Below are 21,459 nucleotides of genomic sequence, written 5' to 3' on the forward strand. Positions count from 1 at the left end.
AACAAGGTGATTCTGATGCACACTCAAGTCTGAGAATCATTGCCATGCACTACCTGCAGAAGAAAGCCAACTTGTAGAATAGTAAGTAGGACCCTGCTTAAGTACAGAAATTTGGTGCAGAAATTGATGAAAAGGGTCAAGTCGTAGACACGGGGAAGCTCAAATATGGGACAGTGCAACAATAAAGGAATGGAAAGTGTCACTCAATTTATTCATTCATTCCATAAACATGTTTAAAGCTTTTACAACATTGTGGGAAGTGCTAAACTATGTGCTAAAGGAAATACAAATACAATATGCAAATATGTCTATTTTGTACATTGATTATAATGAAAAGTGAAGACAGAAGATAGGCGAATGACTGGGATACAAAACAGAAGCAAGGCCTACCCTATCAGGGAGAGATCAGTAAAGGCTTCCTGGAAGAAGTGATGATTTGAATGGGATTTGAAGGACTTGTGATCATCTCTTAATACGTTAATTCAACAGGTCTTTACAGGATACCTGCTTGTTCCAAAATCTATGTAAGGCCCTGGGGAATTGGTAGTGAACAAGGCCAACAAGTTTGTTGTCCTTGTGGTTATAGTCTAGCAGGGCAATAGCCATGTGAGTTAGCCATTCAGCAAGAAGGAGATGTTTCTAGTTGGCAACTGAAGGTCTAAGATGCGGTCGGGGTGAGAGGAGGCAGTTGTGAGCTGGTGAGAGGGAGATCACCCTGGAGTCCTGGTTTGAGATCTGAGAAGAGATGTGGGCATGTGAGTGTGGAACGGAGAAGGAGGTTCACTCAGCTGTAGGGAAATAGCCATAGAGCCTCAGCAACCAGGAGACACTGCTTGGAAGCGGTTGCTTGGTATAAAGCTTGAAGAATTCATGGTCATCGTCTATCCACATACAAGCTTTGTCGGGATATAGCAGACAGACAGAGGAGGAGCATCCAAAGGGTGAGGCCTTCAGGAGGCAGAGTTCAGCTCAGCCTCAGCTCAGCAAGGAATGACCCTATGTAGGGAACTGCAGTCCTGTTAAAGAGCTGCCCATAGAGGTGATGAGTTTGGGTTGCTGGAATTCGACAGTCAGGGGCTAGATATCTACTGGCTGGGGGTGCTGCAAGGAGTCTCCTAGCTAGGGTGGGAAAATGTCTGGGAGGGACTTTCCAGCCAGAGAATCCAAGATTCTACAACTTTTTTTTTTAAATTTCATTATTATTATAGTTTAAGTTTTAGGGTACATGTGCACAATGTGCAGGTTTGTTACATATGTATACATGTGCCATGTTGGTGTGCTGCACCCCTTAACTCGTCATTTAGCATTAGGTATATCTCCTCATGCTATCCCTCCCCCCTCCTCCCACCCCACAACAGTCCCTGGAGTGCGATGTTCCCCTTCCTGTGTCCATGTGTTCTCATTGTTCAATTCCCACCTATGAGTGAGAACATGCAGTGTTTGGTTTTTTGTCCTTGCGATAGTTTGCTGAGAATGATGGTTTCCAGTTTCATCCATGTCCCTACAAAGGACATGAACTCATCATTTTTTATGGCTACATAGTATTCCATGGTGTATATGTGCCACATTTTCTTAATCCAGTCTATCGTTGTTGGACATTTGGGTTGGTTCCAAGTCTTTGCTATTGTGAATAGTGCCACAATAAACATAATGTGTGCATGTGTCTTTATAGCAGCATGATTTATAATCCTTTGAACTTTTAATGATGTGAAACTGAAGGTCAAAGCATGAATAGGGGAAGAGCATCTGCCCCACTGTCTGGTTTGATTTCAAGTCGTCTGAGCAGGATATGGATAGAGAAAGATGAAACTACTGAGAGGAAAAATTAGTCACCTTGGTTCCCTAGAGTGCTCATCTTGAGAAGCAGATCAAACATAAAAATTAAAGCAAGGAAAAAGTCATGCAGATTGCTGGGGCAAGGAAGGAGGATAAAAAAGAACTAGCATTTGTTGAATATCTTTGTATGCCAAAGACCATGCTAGAGAACTGTCATCATTTATCATTTCTAATCATCACAGTAACTCTGCAAATTAGGGTATGTTAAATTCTATTCTATAGACGAGGAAACTGAGTCTCACAGAGTCATAGAAATGGAGACTTGATCGTGATTTCACCACTGTTTGGAGCCAAGTCAGTCCAGGGCCAGAGCCCATGGTATTTCTGCAACACCAAGAACAGAGGGGCCATCTCCCCAACCCAGGGGTTCAGAGCTCAGACAGCATTCATTCAGCGAAGCTCCCATTGTCTGAACCATGAATTCTGGTCACACTCTGCTTTGAAGCACTTTTTTCCTTCTTATCACCTATTATGTAACAAATGCTTATGTAGAGCTTATTTGGTAGGTGACAGATCCCAGTTAAGTACTTTCATAATTATAAGTTAGTATCTACCTCAAAACATTGCTAAGAGAATTCATTATAATTATCCCTATTTGACAGATGAGGAAACTGAATTATAGGGAGGTTTAGTAATTGCCCAAGACTATACAGCTAATAAATCATGGAACCAGGATTTCAGTCTAGGCAGTGTGGCTCCAAAGTCAATGCTGTTCCTAGGCTCTGCTTTAGGGCCCAGGGGCCAGTGTGGCCATGTACCCAGAGGGAGGAGGGCCTCACCTGTGTTTCAGGCCTTCTGCTGCTCTGATTTCACTGCTGGATCCAGAGAATGGTCCAACAGGGTCTGACTATTGCCTAAGTGGAAAGAGTGTGATTGGTAGGAGAGCCCATCCAGGCCAGAGAGGTAGCCACAGGCAGAATGAAGAAGCAGAGATAGATAGGTAGAGGCACAGACATGGACAGCAAGACAGCAAAGGAATGGAAGTAAAAGACCAAGTCCTTTGGCCTTTCAAATTGTCATGACATCTGTTGCTGCTGCTGCTGCTTCTGTAACTTTGCCATGCTGGGGGATTCACAAGCCCTAGATGAGGGTGATGGGGCAGGAGGGGAAGGACCCACCAGCTATGCCCCAGAATTGGTACCCAACAGAGGCAGTGAGCAGACAGGATGCTCATTGCCTGCAGGACATGAGTGGTTGTGAGTGAGAGTTTTCTGGCCGCAGGTGTCTATGCATATGTGTGCGTATATGTGAGTGTGTGTTTGCCTGGGGAGAAAGGGAGGCAGCTGAGAAAGCTTTAGGACAAGGGCAGATATGTGGTGGCTTTTTGCCTTAGCATGACATAATAGGGAATCTTAGAGAACATTTAAAAGCCTGACTGCCAGGATTTGAATCCTAGCTCTGCCTCTGAAAGTCTGGGTGGCTTTCCATGGGTTACTTCAACTCTCTCTGCCTCAATTCTTTTATCTGTAAAATGGAACTAATAATACTCCTGGCCTCACGGTGTTGTAGCAGAATTAAAGAACTTAATACCCTGTTTATAAAGGCCTTGAATAGTGGCTGGCATGGAATAAGTACTCTATAATGTTTATTAAACAAATAACATTAATTTAGGACTTATTATGGTCATTTTATTAGTTTCCTCAGGCTACTGTACCAATGTCTCACAAACTAGACGACTTAACCAAAGTTTGTTCTCTCATAATTTTAGAAGCTATAAATCCAAAATCAAGGTGTTGGAGGGGTCAGGCTCCCTCTGAGACTCTAAGTAGAATGGTGCCATGCCTCTTCCTGGTAGCTGGTGGTGCCCACCAGTCCTCCGTGTTCCTCGGCTTATGACTTATCACTCCTATCTCTGCGTTTGTTGTCATGTGGCATTCTTCCAGTGCACTTCTGTCCAAATTTCCCTCTCCTTGTAAGGACATCAGTCATCTGGGAATCGGAGCCACCCTAGTGACCTCATTTTAACTTGATTACATCTGCAAAGACCCTATTTCCAAATAAGGTAACATTGACAGGTACTATGGATTAGGACTTCAACATATCTTTTGTGGCCAGAGAGTGGGTGAGTGGAACACAGATCAATCCATAACAATCATTTTAAAAGCATCAGTTATTGCCATGATTCTTAGATGCCAACTCTCCCCCTATAATGAAATCAATACACAGAGAGGGGAAAGGGAGTGTTCATGGCAACTCAATGAGATATTTGGAGATCTGGAGCCGGCACCTGAGTCTCCTACCTTCTAGTGTTCCATTTTCAAGAATGAAACTTTACTAATTCAGACCTGCTGAAGAGTGGGCCCACCTACTTTGGTGGTTCTCAAACTTTGGCATGCAGTAGAATTGCTTGGATGGCTTGCTGATCACCTAGAGTTTCTGATTCAGTAGGTCAGGGTGGGGCCAGTGAAGTTGCATTGCTAATACATCCCCAGGTGAAGCGGATGCTGCTAGTCCAGGGAAACCACACTTGGAGAACAGCTGTTCTGTATTGGTGGTGCTCAAGCTTAGTGGCACATTATAATCACCTGGAAAGCTTCTGAACACCCAGATGCCCAGGCTGCACCCCAGACCAATTAAACTAGAATCTCACTGGTAATTTTTAAAGCTCCCCAAATGATTTGCTCAGCCGAAGCTGAAAAGCATGACTCTAGAATGCATCAATGGAGGTTTTTAAAGAAAAGCCATTATTCAGGGCATCCACTTTAAAGTATTCACATTTAATAAATAATGAGGTTATTTAAACTAACATGGACTTTTTTGTATTTAAAATATGATCATACCAGAGAGCACTTATTGAATGCTTACTGTGTGCATACCTTGGACAAAGTGGTTTATCAGCAACATACCATTCAATCCTCCCAACAGTCTTACGGGGGAAGTACTACTATAATCCGTGTTTTACAGGCAGGAGGAAACTGGCATGCAGAGGGCTCAGTAACTTGCAAGAGCTCGCACAGCTAGTCTGACATGGAGCCAGATTTTGATGCCAGGCTGTCTGGCACCAAAGCCAGTATATTAACTGCTATGCAGTCCTGCCTCCTGATATGAGGGAAAACAGTGCATTCTCCTTTAAATGCTACACACATCCATATCCCTATTTATACTATTGATTCTTATGTGATGTAGCTCAGCCTTTGCCTCAATTACAGTAATTCTGAGTCAGTGGGGGCATAGATGAATAAAGTTTTGCTGCATTTGTAAGACACTGGAATCATGTGTACCACAGACTGAATTTGCCCTTCTAATCTAGAAGGGCAAATCCCTAGAAGAAGCATGGAGGAATGTGGAGCAGGTGTCCACATTCCTGAGCTGGCAGGCAGAAAGCAGGGCTTGCATCCTACATGCTGTGCATCTTAGCTAAGGGACTACTCTGTCCAGGCCGCAGTGTCTTGTCTATGAAATGAGAAGATGCTGCAGTTCTCTTACAGTTGCGATGTGTAACTTTAAGCTGAGATCTAGTCATGCCAGCAGAGCATCCTGGATTCAAAGAGGACAATGCCAGCTTTTAGTAGAAGCAGGGCCTCACTTGAGTATTTTTTTTTTTTTGGTCCACTTCCTATGGCTGAGATCTCTGACTCCAGGATTTCAATCTTCATGGTTTCTCAGGAAAGTTTGTCTGGAGATTGCAATGGAGGATGGCCCAGAGGAGGAGCCCTATGGGGAAGAGGAAGAGTGTCTGATCAGTGTCTCCCCAGGAGAGTGGGCATGGCTCCCACAATCAGGGAAAAACTCTAGGTGGAACCCTGTAGACTCCTGCCCTCACCAGTTGGCTGGGTGGTCCTGTTCCTAGCCCAGAAGAGAGTCAAGGGTTTTGTGGAGTCCAAATCCTGGGATCCTCCACCACCTCTTTTCTAAGTGGTTTCCCAGTCTCTACTTGAACTTCTCCAATAGTGGGGAGCTCAGTACTTGCAAAAGCCAAACAGGGCAGGATTCCTGTCTTGTTTTTCATATCATCATCTCCTTCCTTCTAACAGCCACAGATTCAAAGTACTTGCTCATTAACTATTTGTCCAACAAATTAATGATCAAAGAGGAGGGAACTTCTAACTTTGGGAAGGAGGCAAAGACTTCTAAGAGTAGGGGGCATTTGAGTTGGGCCTTAAAAGGTGAAGAGAAGGTTGCTAAACCAGAAAAATTGGGGAGGGGAATTCAGGCATTAGCTGCTTCCAAAAGAGACCTAAGCAGTTCTACTTTGCTAGAAATTCCTTCGTTGTGCCATGTTGGTGTGCTGCACCCATTAACTCGTCATTAAACATTAGGTATATCTCCTAATGCTATCCCTCCCCCCTCCCCCGACCCCACAACAGACCAACATGGCACATGTATACGTATGTAACAAACCTGCACGTTGTGCACATGTACCCTAAAACTTAAAGTATAATAAAAAAAAAAAGAAAAAAATTCCTTCGTTGTATCAAGCCAACCTGGTCCTCATTCTGCCCCTGGGACCATAGAGACCCAACCATCAGATGCATGAAGAGAACGTTACTTTGTATTCCCTCTCCGTGAGAAATGTCCCTGGATGTTTCACGCACTCCTCCTCTCGTGGCATGATTTCCACACTTTTAACAGCTCTTCATTCCTCTCCCATGAGCCATTCTACCTGCCAGTATCCCTTGTAAAGAGTGGCACTCAGAACAAATCACAGGACTCATGGTCCATCCTGGGCACATCCCCTGCCACCTACCCCTCACTCAGCTAACAAGCGAAGGTCAGAGAGAGCTCAAAGTGATCCGTTAGAAGGAAAAATGCCAAGAGCTATGGCCGCGTCACCTCGTCCTCACCTGTCAGAAGCAGTAAACTTTGGATTGCTGTGTCTTAAAACAGTCTTCAGCTTTGGAAATGTTACTGCAAAGGAATAAACAGGCTTATGCATACTCTCTTTTTATCAGCTTTTGGTACCCCCTGCTGGCGAAATTGTGTGACCCAGTTGGCAAAAATCTCAGAGCAACTAGAGAAAAAAATCCTCAGTTCAGAAGATCATAAGTACTTGAGTTTTGAAGGCTCTGAGAATTCCATGAATTATATGATCATCCCACGAGTCATGTGACTATTGCATGAGATTTTTTTTTTCTTCTTCAACATGCTATAGCTGCAGCTGTTTTGTGGGCTCTGCGGGGGGAATCTCTGACTTCCATGAACATTTTGTTAATTCTGCAAACATTCCAAGAAGGAAATGCTAAGTTACCACCCAAAATATTTCTAGTTACAAATATTCCAGGTCACCAGCTAATTTTATGCAGGCGTTTCCTTCTCTTTCTTTGCACGTATCTACTTTTAAAGTGGTTATAATTTGTGTTCGGAGTAAGAGGACCATCTTTTCTACACTTCAAATTGCAGACTTTTAAGTATAAATTTGTGCAACAAATTTATTGAGCCATGTGCCAGACACTCAGCAAGAAATTGGAGTAGGTGCAAAGAGTCAAAAGCCCTTCTCCCAAGAGGTTCTTGTCGTAGTAGGTGAAAGAGTTGAATCACTGCAATTTGACTCAACAAGTACGTAGCTAACATGGCACCAAAACCCTCCCTGATCTGCTGCCAGGGTTCAAACCAGGTTCTAGCTCTTACATAGCAACAGGTATTTCTTCTTGGTGTTCATCATCTTTGTGATTTTTGTCTCTGTATTTATCTGTTTAATGCCTGTCTTTGCCATTACTCTTCATGTTCCATGAGGATTAAGGTCAAGAAGACATGATCTTCTAGCATTTAGCAGAGACTCATACATGTACATGTTCAATGGATGAGTCAAGCAAGAGGAGAAAATTATAATTCTATGTAGAAGAGCAGGGAGAAGCCTCAGAGGAGATGTGACACTTAGATTGAGCCTTGGAGGATAAAGAGGAGGTGACCAGTGGAGAAGAAGAGGGACACATCAAGGAATATGGAGTACTGAGAAATAGTGTCATGGGAGGACGTAGTTGATGTTTTCTGAAAGGGGAGGATAAGGTTGTGTGTAGAGAATAAGACTGAGTTGAAGCCCGGTCCTTAGTTTAAGGGTCTTGTCTGCCCTATTCACAGATTTGGGTTTCTCTTTTGTTGAGAGAAAAAAATAATGGGGTAGTAAATTAAATTATTTGGCTATGGAGATGAATGTCAATTTTTCTGTGTTACTGAGAGGTCTTTTTAACACTTAAATTCAGAATTCTGAAAGAATAGATATAGATCCCCAAACTGTGGTTTTGTGTTTTATTTCCTTCCACAAATACCCCCTCCATTTCCACCTTGTAGCTGTCTTTGCCAATTGCCAAAACATCTGTCCATACATTAAAATGATTATATAACATTATTATCACCATGAACATACAGAGTCAGCCATCAGCTTTAAATACTAAGGATGTAATATATCTGATATTTTTACAATTCAGTTAGCTTTCCAATTTTTAAATATGTGTTTTGGGGATGCTTAGTTTTTCTTTTTTTAATACAGGTGTTCAGAGCTACCCAAACATTTCTATAAAGTACCATTTTTCATAAAAGCAGCAAGGCTTTTATTATTATGATGATTCCTTTGAAAACCAATGATCTGTGCCTAAGACACCCCTTTCCATATTACCTTACCCTGAATGGAATGAGATTGGTTGAGAGTTCTGCCCCCAAGGAAATATCAAAGCCTCCGAAACATACTCATTTATAGTTTTAAAGTTAACTCTCTTATCAGATTTCCTTTTATTTCCTGCTGGGGCAATGTGAGCAGAGCTCAGATAGAAGCAAAGAATCTGCTATATATCTTTTCAAATTTATGATTAAGAAGGTCACATATACATTTTTAAACACACTCCTTTTTGATAATAAATGAAGAATAAAATTTCGAAATGTCATCAGCAGCAGAATTGCTCATTTTTCTCTTGTTGGCATTCCCCCGCCCCTGTCTAATTGTCTGACCGATCCAATGCTTCATTTCTTGTTGTATATCTGCCTGGAATCGTTTCAGTGGTAGAACAGTGTGCCTGTGGCCAAAGCATTATAACCAAAAGATGCATTCCTCTTCCTGAGTGCCTTTCTTTCCCCAAGCCAGCTTAAAAAAAAAAATTAGTGAATGAAGAATTCCATTTTAGGCTACATGTTTCTTCAAATTATGGCCAAAAGGAGGAGTATAAAGAAACTTTTCTCAGCCGGGCACGGTGGCTCACACCTGTATTCCTAGCACTTTGGGAGGCCAATGCGGGCGGATTGCCTGAGCTCAGGAGTTCAAGACCACCCTGGGCAATATGGTAAAACCCCGTCTCTACTAAAATACAAAAAATTAGCTGGATGCGGTGGCAGACACCTGTAGTCCCAGCTACTCTGGAGGCTGAGGCATGAGAATTACTTGAGCCTGGGAGGCAGAGGCTGCAGTGAGCCGAGATCACACCACTGCACTCCAGTGTAGGCAACAGAATAAGACACTGTCTAAAAGAAAAACACACACACACACACACACACGCAACTTTTCTCTTCTTGGTTGGGAATCCTGGATCCAGTTCCCCTCTCCACCCTTCTCTACTGTGCTCTCTGCTTCCAGAGTGCATTCTGTATGATGTCTGTCAAAAAGATCACTTGCCACTTCTGACTTGTTGGGTTCAGCTAGTGAGAGCTGCCACAGGGGACCAGAGGAAGGGCATAAGGTATAGTCAGGGCATTATTTTTTTTTTTGCCTCTGGTTCTTTTCCTGTGAGGTTGTCTATGACTGGCTGGGCCTTTCAAGAGAAAGCCGCTGCTTCTGTTCAGGGTGCCTCCTCTTCACAGCTCTCTTCTTTGAGGCTCTGGTTACTGCTTCCTCTATTTGTTCCTCTGGTCCCATAGGTAATAAACAGCTCTCCTATTGATGCACTAGTATATTGTGGGTCCCTATACACTTGTCACCTTTATCAGCAGACCTTTTATAAATAAACCTTCCTCAAATTGTCCTCATTTGAGTATGCCATCTGTCATTCTTCTGTGAAGTCTACACCTAGATCATGAGATTCATATTTCAAGGAGGATGCTATCAAACTGGAATTTGTCCTATGTGAACTCCTCTAAAACACTTCTAAGTTGAGGTTTGGGTTTTTCTTTTCTTCTCTGTTTTTTGTTTGTTTGTTTGTTTGTTTGACAAGGTCTCACTCTGTCACCCAGACTGGAGTGCAGAGGTGTGATCTCGGCTCACTGCAGCCTCTGCCTCCTGGGCTCAAGTGATCTTCCCACCTCAGTCTGCTGAGTAGCACAGGTGTGCACCACCACACCTGGCTAATTTTTGTAGAGATGGGGTTTCACCATGTTGCCCAAGCTGGTCTCAATTCCTGGGCTCAAGTGATCTGCCCAGCTCAGCCTCCCAACGTGCTGAGATTACAGGCATGAGCCACTGTTCCCAGCCTAAGTTGAGGTTTATCCTTTCCTTTTATACTTCCTTTGGCTGGGAGATTGTTATCTCTTGAAACTATCTGTTTCGTGATCAGTGAGGCTCAACCTTGGAAAATTATTCCCTGTATTGCACTGGATTTGACCTCTCTGGGACATCCCTTTTTGTGTGTTGAGACAGGAATGACCAAAATTGAATTTGAAGCCTACTCTTGTGAAGGATGGAGTAAGAGACTTGGAGGAATTTACTCTCAAGATATCTGCTGTTTAACCTATACCTTTTCATGTGATAGGTCTATAACAGCTATATTTCAATGCATATATGTTGGAAAAAGAGGGACCATGTTCGCTTTTTAGAAATATTTGAATAACTCTTACATGCAAGAGGAGTTAGTCATATTTTTGTATCACTAATGATATATCTAAGACCTATCCAGTTAAAATTTAAAGGACATAGATTTTAAATCCATGGAAAAGAACTTTTTAACCTTTTAGTTCCTCAGTGAGGTCAAAGTCTACATCATTTGAAAGAATTCAGGGAGAGATGGGATCCCACAGTGGGGCTGTTGGGGAGGGAATTCGAACAGTGGAATATAGTTGGATCCACTGGCAATAGTAGAAAAAACAAGAACAGCAACTGCTGGGCGCCGAGTGTCCACTATGTGTAAGGCACTGTGCTCTGTGTATTTCATGCATTGTCTCATTTAATCCTCACAACCCTATGAGGTTAGTCCTGTCATCTGCCACAATATACAGAAGAATAGTTCAGGATTTAGAGTAAGAAATTTGCCCTGGGTCTTGCAGCTAGTTGGCAGGCAGCAGAAGTAAGCTATGAACCTGAGTCTGTCTGACACCAAAGCTGATGTTTTTAACCTCCAGTGGTTGGTGTCAGAATAACTTGGGGAACTTGACGGCCATGTAGAATTCTAGGTCCTGTCCTACTTCAATGATCCTGAGCCTCTGTGTGTGTGTGTGTATGTGTGTGTGTGTGTATTTTTTTGACTCTTCAGGTGATTCAGATGTACACCAAAGTTTGAGAAGCACTGCTCTACACTATTATTATCATAATAGTTATATTATGATAATATCTGTCTGGTTCTGAGGGTCTCTTATTCCCGTGGGAATAAGGTTGCATGAATTCAGTTGTAAATTTCCTTCTTTCGAGCTGTGAAACTAACCTGCACACTTATCCACCTCCAACCACCAGCCCCTGCTTCACTCTACTATTATTTGGCGGGTTTTTGATGAGCTCAGTTCCTGAGAAAGACAAGCCTCTGTTTTTAATCTCATTCAGAGCCACAGAAACAGAAAGGCCAGTCTAGCCACTTCCTCCCTCTGAAAGGAGACTTAGGGAAAGGAATACAAATCTTGTTGATTTCCTCTGAAAGGAGAGTGGGGGAAGCATTGTACAAGTCTCATTGATTTCCCATCTTAGGCTCAAACATAGAACACATGCATTGTCGGGGGTGAGGCAGCAGCGTGAGTCTCATATTTCTGAGTAAACGGAAACCATTCATGGTTTGTTCTGCCTTGATTCTTTTTCTGGAGAATGAACCAGATTTGGGAGTTGAGGATGAGGATTGGGGAAGAACAATCTACCCAATGCTTTAATGCAACTGGCACCATCTGACTGTGATTTTTTCCCCTTGCACATGTCCCAAAGGAAGCTGGCCAAGAAGCAGAAGGAGACCCAGAGTGGAGCTCAGAGGGAGATGGGGCCTGTGGCCTCTGCCGACAAACCCACCACCAAGCTCAGCGCCAACCGCAATGATGAAGGCTTCTCTTCTAGTTCTCAGGATGTCAACGGATTCAGTAAGTAGAGCCAACAAAGGGGAAGGGGACATCCGTGGTCCAGCTCGGCCCTAGTACTTCTGCTGTGAACCCCACACATTGATCAGGTGCTGCCAGGCATAGGGTATGGATGCTTCCCTGAGATGGACTGGGATGAAGGTTCTCCCTGACAAAGACTTGGGGCAGTTCATCCTAAGGTGAAAAGGAATATTTAAAAAATCTTCTCCAAATCAGATGGAAATGGGAGCAAGTCATCCTAACTGCTTGTGGACATAAATAGAGACAGGTTAAAAATAATAGCAGTAAAAAAGAAAGAGGAGGAGGATGGTTATGTCCTTAAGGAGAAAAATATGCCACACTGAATTGAGTGGCTTAAGATTTTCAAATCTGTGTTTCATATACACCACATAAGGTAGGTGAGTCACAGATTATGACTGTCTCCACTCTGAGTGCTTAGGAAACTGAGGCTCAGAGAAGCAACTTATCTAAAATACAATGGCTGATGAGTTACATATTTAGACTGCAAGCCACATCCCTCAAACATTTGCCAGTTCCGCCACAGCCAGTGTTCCAAGTAGCGTTGGTCAAGGGCACCTGAGTCCTTCTGCAGAGTTAATAAAGGATCCCAAGATTTGGGTGGTTAAGATATCAGGGTTAACCCTTATCCTAAGGAGAACTCTAAGACTGCCAACATCTAAGGCTTCCTTGTGGACAGACTTGCTTCTGTTCTTACAGCCATTCTATCAGCCAGTTAACAGACTAGATTTCCCAGCCTCTTCCCCAAATTGGGTAATGCAAGAAGTCTCAAAGAATCTGTACATACACAGATGTCCTCCACATACCATGTAAGCTACAAATGGAAGGGACTCCATTTTGTAAAAAAATCACTCAAGATATGATCGGTTTGGGATGATGGGGATCTATGAGAGGATACAGAAAGAAAGAAAAAATTTATCCCTTTCTATAATGTAGACACTGTCTCTCATCCTCACCACAGTCCTGTAAGATCCTTAGTATTATTGTTCCCATTTTATAGGTAAGGTATGCAATGCTAAGTGTGTTTGGCCAGCCATCCCAGAGCCACACGCTTGTTTTTAATGGATCCAGATCTGAGAGTAACTCAGGCCCATGACTCCTAAGTTCCAGTGCAGCACAGAACCTACCTGGGGAGGTTTTCAACACATCCATATCTGGGCCCCACACCTTATCTCCTGAATCAAAATCTCCTGGGGGATGAGAGGTGGGACCCAACTGAGAGATATAGATTTTGTAAGTCATTCAGAGAGTTCTCATAGGCACCCAGATTTAGAATACAGCACTTAGACAGAGGCTATAGCTATGCTCAGATACTGATGTACTATCTTTGGGAAGAGAGATTAGTTCAAACCTACGAAAATGTTCAGAAGACAGCAAAATGAATACTCATATACCCTTTACCTAGATTCACCAGTTGCTACCATTTTGCAACATTTGCACTTTTGCACTTGGCTGTACTCACCCTCTCTCTCTTTCTCCCTTTATCCATGTTTTCTTTTCAAAATTTTCTGAATCATTTAGAAGTAAGTTGCAGACATCATGACACTCTACCTCCAGAGAATTCAGCATGTATTTCCTAAGAACTAGGATACCTCTTCAACATAACCACAATGAAGTATAACCTTACTTCAGTGATCTAATATACCAGTTCGTAGTCAAATTGCCTCAGTGTCCTCCAAATGTTCTCTATTGCTTATTTGTTTGTTATTTTAATCCAGGATCCAATCAGAGTGCTCACATTTTATTTGGTTTTCAGGTGTCTTTATCCTCTTTGATCTAGAACAGCCCTCTCAACTTTATTTTTTCTTTCAGGACACTGACTTTTTTTTTTTTTTTTTTTTTGTTGGAGTCTCACTCTGTTGCCCAGGAGGGAGTGCAGTGGTGTGATCTCTGCTCACTGCAAGCTCCGCCTCCCAGGTTCACGCCATTCTCCTGCCTCAGCCTCCCAAGTAGCTGGGACTACAGGCGCCCGCCACCATGCCCAGCTAATTTTTTGTATTTTTTTAGTCGAGACGGGGTTTCACCATGTTTGTCAGGATGGTCTCGATCTCCTGACCTCATGATCCGCCCGCCTCAGCCTCCCAAAGTGCTGGGATTACAGGCATGAGCCACCGCGCCCGCCCTTGACATTTTTTTAAAGTCTAGGGCTGTCGTCCTGCAGAGCGTTCCACAATCCAGATTTGTCTAATTTTTTCATCATGATTACATTCAGGTTAAACATTTTGGCAAAAATATGACATAGCTGATATGACATACTTCCCTTTGCATCCTATTACTGGACATATCATACTGCTTTGCACATTACCAGTGATGGTAAGTTTGAGTTTTTCTTAAGGTTAGATAATGGCTTTTAAAGACAAAGTCTAATGGCACATACTGATTATGAGCAAATATTTAACATCTGTTTTTCTTAGGGATCAGAGCAAATTTGCGGTTTGCCTAACCATGAAGCCGGTCCTTTTTTTTTCCATTTTCAATCCAGATAAATCACTGAGACTCATACATTTCCTAGAAGCAGGGAAATTGGTTGTTGACGTAGACCAGGGTTGACAAGAAAATGGGCTTGATTTTTCCTTAAAAGAAAGGGACATCCTAGCTATAATTTTGCATCTGTAAACCAACCTCTGTTGCAAAATTACAGGTAGCTAGGAGGAATAAGTTCTAATGTTCTGTTGTACTATAGGGTGACTATAATTAACAATAGTTTATTGTGTATTTTCAAATAGCTAAAACAGTGGATTTTGAATGTTTCTAACACAGAGGAATGATAAATTTTGAGGTGATTAATATATTAATTACCCTGATTATTATACATTATATACATGTATCACACTATACCCCATAAATATGTATATAATTAGTGTCAACTAATAACAATAGAAAAAAAGAGAAAGGCTCATCAGGAGCTCACTGAGTCTCTGGCTATGCTAAGTTGTCACTGGATCCCCTGCTTTTGGCCCTGGGGCAGAAAAGTTCATTTGCAAGTTTATCTGATTGAAAATACTGGCCAAGTAATAGCAATTCATCCTTTTCTGTCCAGTCCAGCCTCTTGTGCACTTTTTTCCGTTTGTAAAAGTACCCTGGGAGGACTCTGAAAAGCAAAATGATTACGGCCAAAAATTCTTGACCATCATTGTGACCCTGAAACTTTAGATATTGGTTGTCAATCTTTCTGATCTCAAATGCAAACCTGGATAACACTGATTTATTGTGTTTGAAAGGAGAACATTGTCACTGTTCGCTATGGGCCAAAACTTAGACCCTTAAGATGAAAATACCCAAGATTGAAATAGTTTAACTTGCCATAAAGGAAGAGGACAAATATCCAGTGAAATCTAATTAGATGTTTTAAAGGCCAGGGACAAACTTTCCAAATGATTGAGGTGTGTATGTATGTGTGTGCATAAGTGTTTTATATTTACACAGACACATAAATATACACCGAGACATATAAACCTACACAGTCATATATACACAAATATACATATATGACTGTGTATATGCATTCATTATAACAGTATTGCTTTGTAAAAGATTTAAATAATGATTGACTTATTATACTCAATTATTAGAAAATTCTGCATTTGTCTGAATCACCGAATACGTTAGGACTCTCTATGCATTTGACGTCCTTAGACAACAGCTGCAAAAACACTCTCAGGATCTTTTGACTGCCCTAGAATGCATCGGGTACCTTTTAAAATGCCCTGTGGAACCACTGGGATGAGATTTGAGGGGGAAAAATGTAAGTAATGCTTACACTGGTGATGAGAAATTGCTTTTGAAATTACCCTGATGTATGTAGAATTGAATCTATTTTTGTGGCATTAGGGAAGTGACTGTCTGGCTTCTGAATTGGTGTCTTTAGGAGGCCCTGAGATTATGTGCAAATGTTGAGGCAGCATTGAGAGAGGTAGGGCACAGAATAGTTGTTACATTGCAAAAGATGACAGAAGAATGTGCCTTGAGCAATTATTTCATTATTGACCAGGTGGGCCCTTGCCTAATTCAAATTCTACCCGTCCCTGCATAGGTTTATTTTCTGGGGTTTTCTATTTCAAGTGACTGCTAAGTTCTGTGGCATCTATTCAATCAAACCTCCTAATATTGTATAGGAACAATGACCTCCAGGGCTCTAGGGTGATGGGGCTTTGTCAGATATGGGCTGTTGCTTTGGAGTGCCTTGGCATTCTTGAAAAAGGAGTACGTGTCACATTTCAAGGACAAACAATGTGCGTTGTTTTCCATTTAAAGAAATGCTAGCTTTTATTAAGTAATCTGATTTTGATCTTACTGCCCTGTGTACTTGTTATTTTTCTCTGCGATCTTTTGCTCACTGGGATCATTTTCTGGGTCTTTCTTCTGGTGCTTAAATCTTCTTCTTTATCTCTTTTGTTCACATGTCATCTTCTTGTTCATTTTGAGTCCAAACGAAAATGCTTCAAAACAAATCCCTGTTGAATTCCTGTGATCTGGGGACTTGGTTGTCTACTCTTCCCATAATGGCATTTGACAGATTCACTTGCCTACTGGGTACCATGAGTTAACTCTGTCCTTATTTTTATGCTTTCCCTCTATTGAATTATTCCATGTCTGGAAGGTAAAGGCAGTCCTTCTCTAAGGGTCATCAGACAGACACTGGGCTATCTAGCTCTCTGCTAAGTGTGACGTTGGAGGCGGGATTTAATGGCCTTTTTCTCAGTACATGCCTACCCCTGTGCTGTAAGTCATGGGGCACAGTCTGGGGAAAGAGGTAGTTTCAAAGATGAATAAAAATGAGGTATTGTATCACAAATAATACATGTTTCTACTTGTAAGCCTTTCATAGTTTACAAAGTCCTTCTGCAAAACATTCCACTCCAGCAACAGTTCCTTACTCCTGTAGGAATAAGATAGCTAGTAGGTTTTTAGTTACTCCCATTCTACAGATGAGGAAACTGAGGTTCAGAGAGCTTTCATGGCCCAAATCATACATATATTGCAGAGTCGTAATGAGAATACATTTCTCCTGATTTCAATTAGAGTCTATCCATCTCATTCTGCAAAGAATTTGGGGATATATCTAGTAAAAGAACCTACAATTTAAAAAATAGTGAGAAAAATAAATAATCAGTATCAGGAAAATGTGAAGGTCAGGACCAGGATATATTGAAATATAACTATATTACATTAAAATTTAATCTAAAATATGCACTCTGATAATTTTAAATTCCACTTTGGCTCTGGGATTTCTAGTAGAAAATGCCCAAAGAAGAAGATAACATTTATTGGGCACCTACTATGTGCTAAAACTTGTGCTTTATATAAATTCCACTCTGAAGCTCCCGAGGAACCCTATCATTAGGTATTATTTCTATTTTGTGAATGAGAAAATTGAGCTTCAGAGAACAGAAGTAAATAAGCCCAAAGTCACACAATGAAGAAACAGTAGGGATAGAATTAGAAGCAAATAGGGCTCTCTGACTCCTAAACCAGTGTTCCGTCTCCTCTACTGTGGATGGTAGCCCAACATTCACCAGTCTCACAGAGGAAGGTCACTGACAGCTGGGAGAAAGGGAGAACTTCCTTACTGATAGATCAGCCAGCTTTTCTACCATGTGGGCAGAAGCTGCTGCCACAGCTGTGTTCTGAACAGAGGCCTGGGGCCAGGTACTGGCATGGAGCCTAGCAGATTCCCACAAGGTGCCAGGTACTATGATAAGCATGCTCAAATATGGAATCTTAGTCATTCTCTCAGTAACCCTGTATAGTCCATATGATTATTATCAAATTCATTTTGCAGTTGAGGAAACTGATGCTCTCACATATTAAAAGATCTTCTTGAAGTCATATGACAAATAGATAATGGGCCCTGGACCCCAGAGCAGATATTCTACTTTCAAAACCAAACAACTTTGTCTTTCCTCTGACCTTTAGCTGTCTCTCTACCATGAAGGCGAGTGAAGGACAGGAAATCAAGGTGAAATAGCCTTTCTGGCCGGGAGAACAGTGCTTCTTACTGGTTCCTCTATTCCCCGAAACTCCTGCCTCAGGAAGACAGCTGCCAAGTGGATGTACTCACAGACAGGTTCTGTCAGAATCATCCTACTAGGACCCTCTTAGGAAAGTGGGACTGCAGACCAGTGGTCCCATCCTTAGGCATCCCAAAGCTAGACCAATCCCTGGGTAGTTATAGAGAGAGAGCAGCAAAGAATGGCCCCTGCCTAACAGAGAGCTTGCAGCTTGGCAGTGGAGACAGACGGTTCAAGAAAGAGCATCTTTGTTACAGGACTTTGTGCAATGGAAGCCTGCACAAAGAGCCACAGGACCCTTTCCCTGACTTTGTACCTCCCAACATGACCAAAATATACCAAGCAGCCAGCACACAGTAACCTTAAGACATATTTTCTGCCAAAGAGGAGGGTGGACCCTGAAACCTGATATTCTTCCTGTTCTTTACCACACAGACCTCATAAAAGGGTTTCTTTGTGGGCAGTTCAGAGAATGTTCAGGCTTGATACTCCCTTGGGATGGTTCAGCAGAGATGAGGCAGGCAGAAGGAAGTACCAGGCAAAATTTTAGCCAGATTATTTTAGGAACATGTTATATAACTAAAGCAATTCAAATAGGGAAGATGGATCATGGCTTTTAAAACAATAGAGGCTGACTGGGGTGGTGGTAAACTCTTTGTAAAGATTCCTTAACCCTTTCAGGAAAATGGCCAGCTGGCTGGGAAATGGGTCTCTGGGAAAACTGGCCTGACCCTGATCTTCTCTGGGGAAACTCTTGACTTGATGGTGTGTGATGTCAAGGATTGCTACATTTGCTTGGGACTTTCTCTGGGTCAGTCATTTTGCTAGGTGCTGTTCACATATTATCTCCGATCCTCAAAACAATGCAACCAGTTAGGAATCATTATCTTGATTTCATAAATGGCATCATTGATGCCCCAAGCTAAGGACTGTATTAAACATTGCTTCCTAAATCCCCCGCCCCTCAATCGTTGTTGATCAGTACGTACTGACAGTTGCCCAACTCTCTGGCCCATCAGATACTCATTGAGTACTTGTTTGAATATATGAATGAATGAATGAATGATGGAGCTGGAATTCACACTAAAATCTTCTACTTCCAAACCCAGACCTGGTTCCATCTTTTCTCATAATGTATTCTCTCTTCAGTTAAGCCAAAATCTGTCCTCTGTAACTTCATTCATTCCTGCTTTTGTACACAACCATGTTTTAGTCAGCAACCATGTGCTGGCCTTTGTCTGCCCTCTGGTGTCACACAGGGTAATGGAATCAGTGCTTCTCTTCCTGCAGCACCCACACCCTCCCCAGCTGTTTGATTGCAGCTACCTCTGTGGCCAGGTCCTTCCCTCAGGCTAAACAGTCACTGTGTCAGCCATCAGCCCTCCTCAGAGTAAATTTCTGTTTTTCAGTCTGCTCAAAATCTCTTTTGACCCTTCTGTCTCCATTTGGTCCATGCCCACGGAATGTGTGGTTTCCAAGACAACCATGACCCTCTACATTGGGCTGAGTCACTGGGAGTTCAGAGAGCTACCATCACCCTCACTCTGATCCTAAACCTGGGTTTAAAATATACCACTCATGTTTTAATTAACCTCTAAATATTCATCACGTGACTGCCCAATGTAGAAATCGTGGCTTCCAGCTGCCTCAGTCAGCCCAGATGAAGATGACTTTTGGGGCCCAAATCAAAGATTTTACATTTTGTCTGTTCTGCTTCTTGTTAGGTTTGACCCTCTTTGCCAAGCCTACTGGGCTATTTTTTTTTTTTTTATTATTTCTGGTTGTGTCAGCCAATCACTTAATCCTCCTAGTCTGGGGCCTCGAAATGTAGTAATTACTACCTTGTTAATATTTATGGTCCTAGTTATTATCTACAGAGCATTAATTATATGCCCATTTACATGCTGAGTGTTTTTATATTGTATATGCATTCTTATCTTGTTGGCATGGTGGGAAAATTAAATAAGTGTTATGATTATACCTGATAATTTAAAGGTGAGGAAACAGGGTTTAAAATAGTGAGGAACTTGCCTAAGGCTTTGTAGCTTTAAATGGCAGAGCTGGAACTCAAACCTAGATCAGCCTGACACCCCGAGGCCCTTAGTCCAAGACTACTCCTCCATGCTGCCTTCTGTAGATGTTATTATTCCCATTTTATAGACAAGGAAACTTAAGGCCACAGACACTGAGTCACCTGCTCAAATCAGTGGTTCTCGAAGCATGATCTCCAGAACAGGAGCATCAGCATCTCCTGGGAACTTGTTACAAGCAAATTCTCAGGCCCTACCTCAGACCTACTGAACCCAAAACTCTAGGATTAGGGCCAAGCAATCAGTTTTTAACAAGCCTTCCAGGTGAGTCAGAGGCATGTTCAAGTTTGAGAATCACTAGCTCAAAGTAATGCCCAGGACTGTCAGACTCAAGCCCTTCTTCTTTATTTGCAAAGCTGTCTTTCATGAGGTAGAATTATGGGCTCTCTGGGAGAGGAAGGCTGTAGCTTTCCTCCCTGGGTAGATGCACCAAGAGGTTATTGCCATAGCAGTACTGGACCTGAAGGGTGCTAAAGCCCATTAATAGTTATGAGGGTCCCCAAATCTGGGAATCTCTCTCAACTGTATCTTTGATTTTGTCTCCTTTGTCTGAACAGTGAACAATCTAAGAGTCAGGATGGAAGGAGTGGAAATTTACAAGGAAAAGCAATGATGAGTCACACACTGAAATCGAGAGCTCAACAGAGCATTGTGAAAAAGAACTCAAAGATGCAAAAATCCTGTTTGCAGGAACAATTATATTTTCAGGTTGCTCCAAGATTAAATTGAATCTGGGAGAAGAATTGAATGTTACAAGCTTGCCCCCTCCAGTTTTATTGAATATCTTACAGGAATTATTGAATATTTTGCAATCATCCACCTGGCTGACAGATTAAAGGACACACTTATTAAGTTCCTGGCAACCCAAAGTTGAATGGAATTGTTTATTCCTTAGAAGGTACAAAATGGAAATTTAGGCAGCCTTGAGAAAGTTGACCAATTTTCCATCACAAACGCTAAGGAGTTAAGACAAGTTTCAGAGAAGAATATTAGACTCAAAAAAGATATAACAGTTACACATAATCAAACTAAAACTAAAAATTACCTTAGATGTTATTGATCCAAACTTCTCATCTTAAAAATGAAGATTTGAGTCACAGAGAGTTTTCCCAAGATCATTCAATGAGTCACAAGTAGAACCAGAGCTAGAATCGGGCCCGTGGCCTTTAATTAGGGACACGACCATTCTAGTTTTGTCCCATGGTACCCTTCAAAGGAATGAAGTACAGTCAACAACGGTTTGTCTTCTATGTAATATTTTCTGTAGACTCCTAATCTGATTTCTGCATAAATAGAACCTTCTCAAATTGAATTATACTTTTCATCTCCTGGTTATGGGAGTAGCTGAGGTGTTCCCTTAAATATTCAATGAATGCCGA

At 42.0% G+C, this 21,459-nt stretch overlaps 1 protein-coding gene across 4 annotated transcripts in view; it reads left to right on the forward strand.

Moving 5' to 3' along the window:
- The window catches only part of PTPRT (protein tyrosine phosphatase receptor type T), a 1,129,549-nt gene that overhangs the window by 991,543 nt on the left and 116,547 nt on the right, over positions 1-21,459 (forward strand). For all 4 annotated transcript variants that reach the window (XM_030825446.1, XM_030825445.1, XM_030825447.1 and 1 more), the window contains one exon: positions 11,816-11,964. In XM_030825446.1, the coding sequence (XP_030681306.1) occupies positions 11,816-11,964 (149 nt within the window). The remainder of the gene's footprint in view (positions 1-11,815; positions 11,965-21,459) is intronic.

The sequence above is a fragment of the Nomascus leucogenys genome, chromosome 13 (assembly GCF_006542625.1).
Source record: "Nomascus leucogenys isolate Asia chromosome 13, Asia_NLE_v1, whole genome shotgun sequence".
In the NCBI taxonomy this organism is placed as follows: domain Eukaryota; kingdom Metazoa; phylum Chordata; class Mammalia; order Primates; family Hylobatidae; genus Nomascus; species Nomascus leucogenys.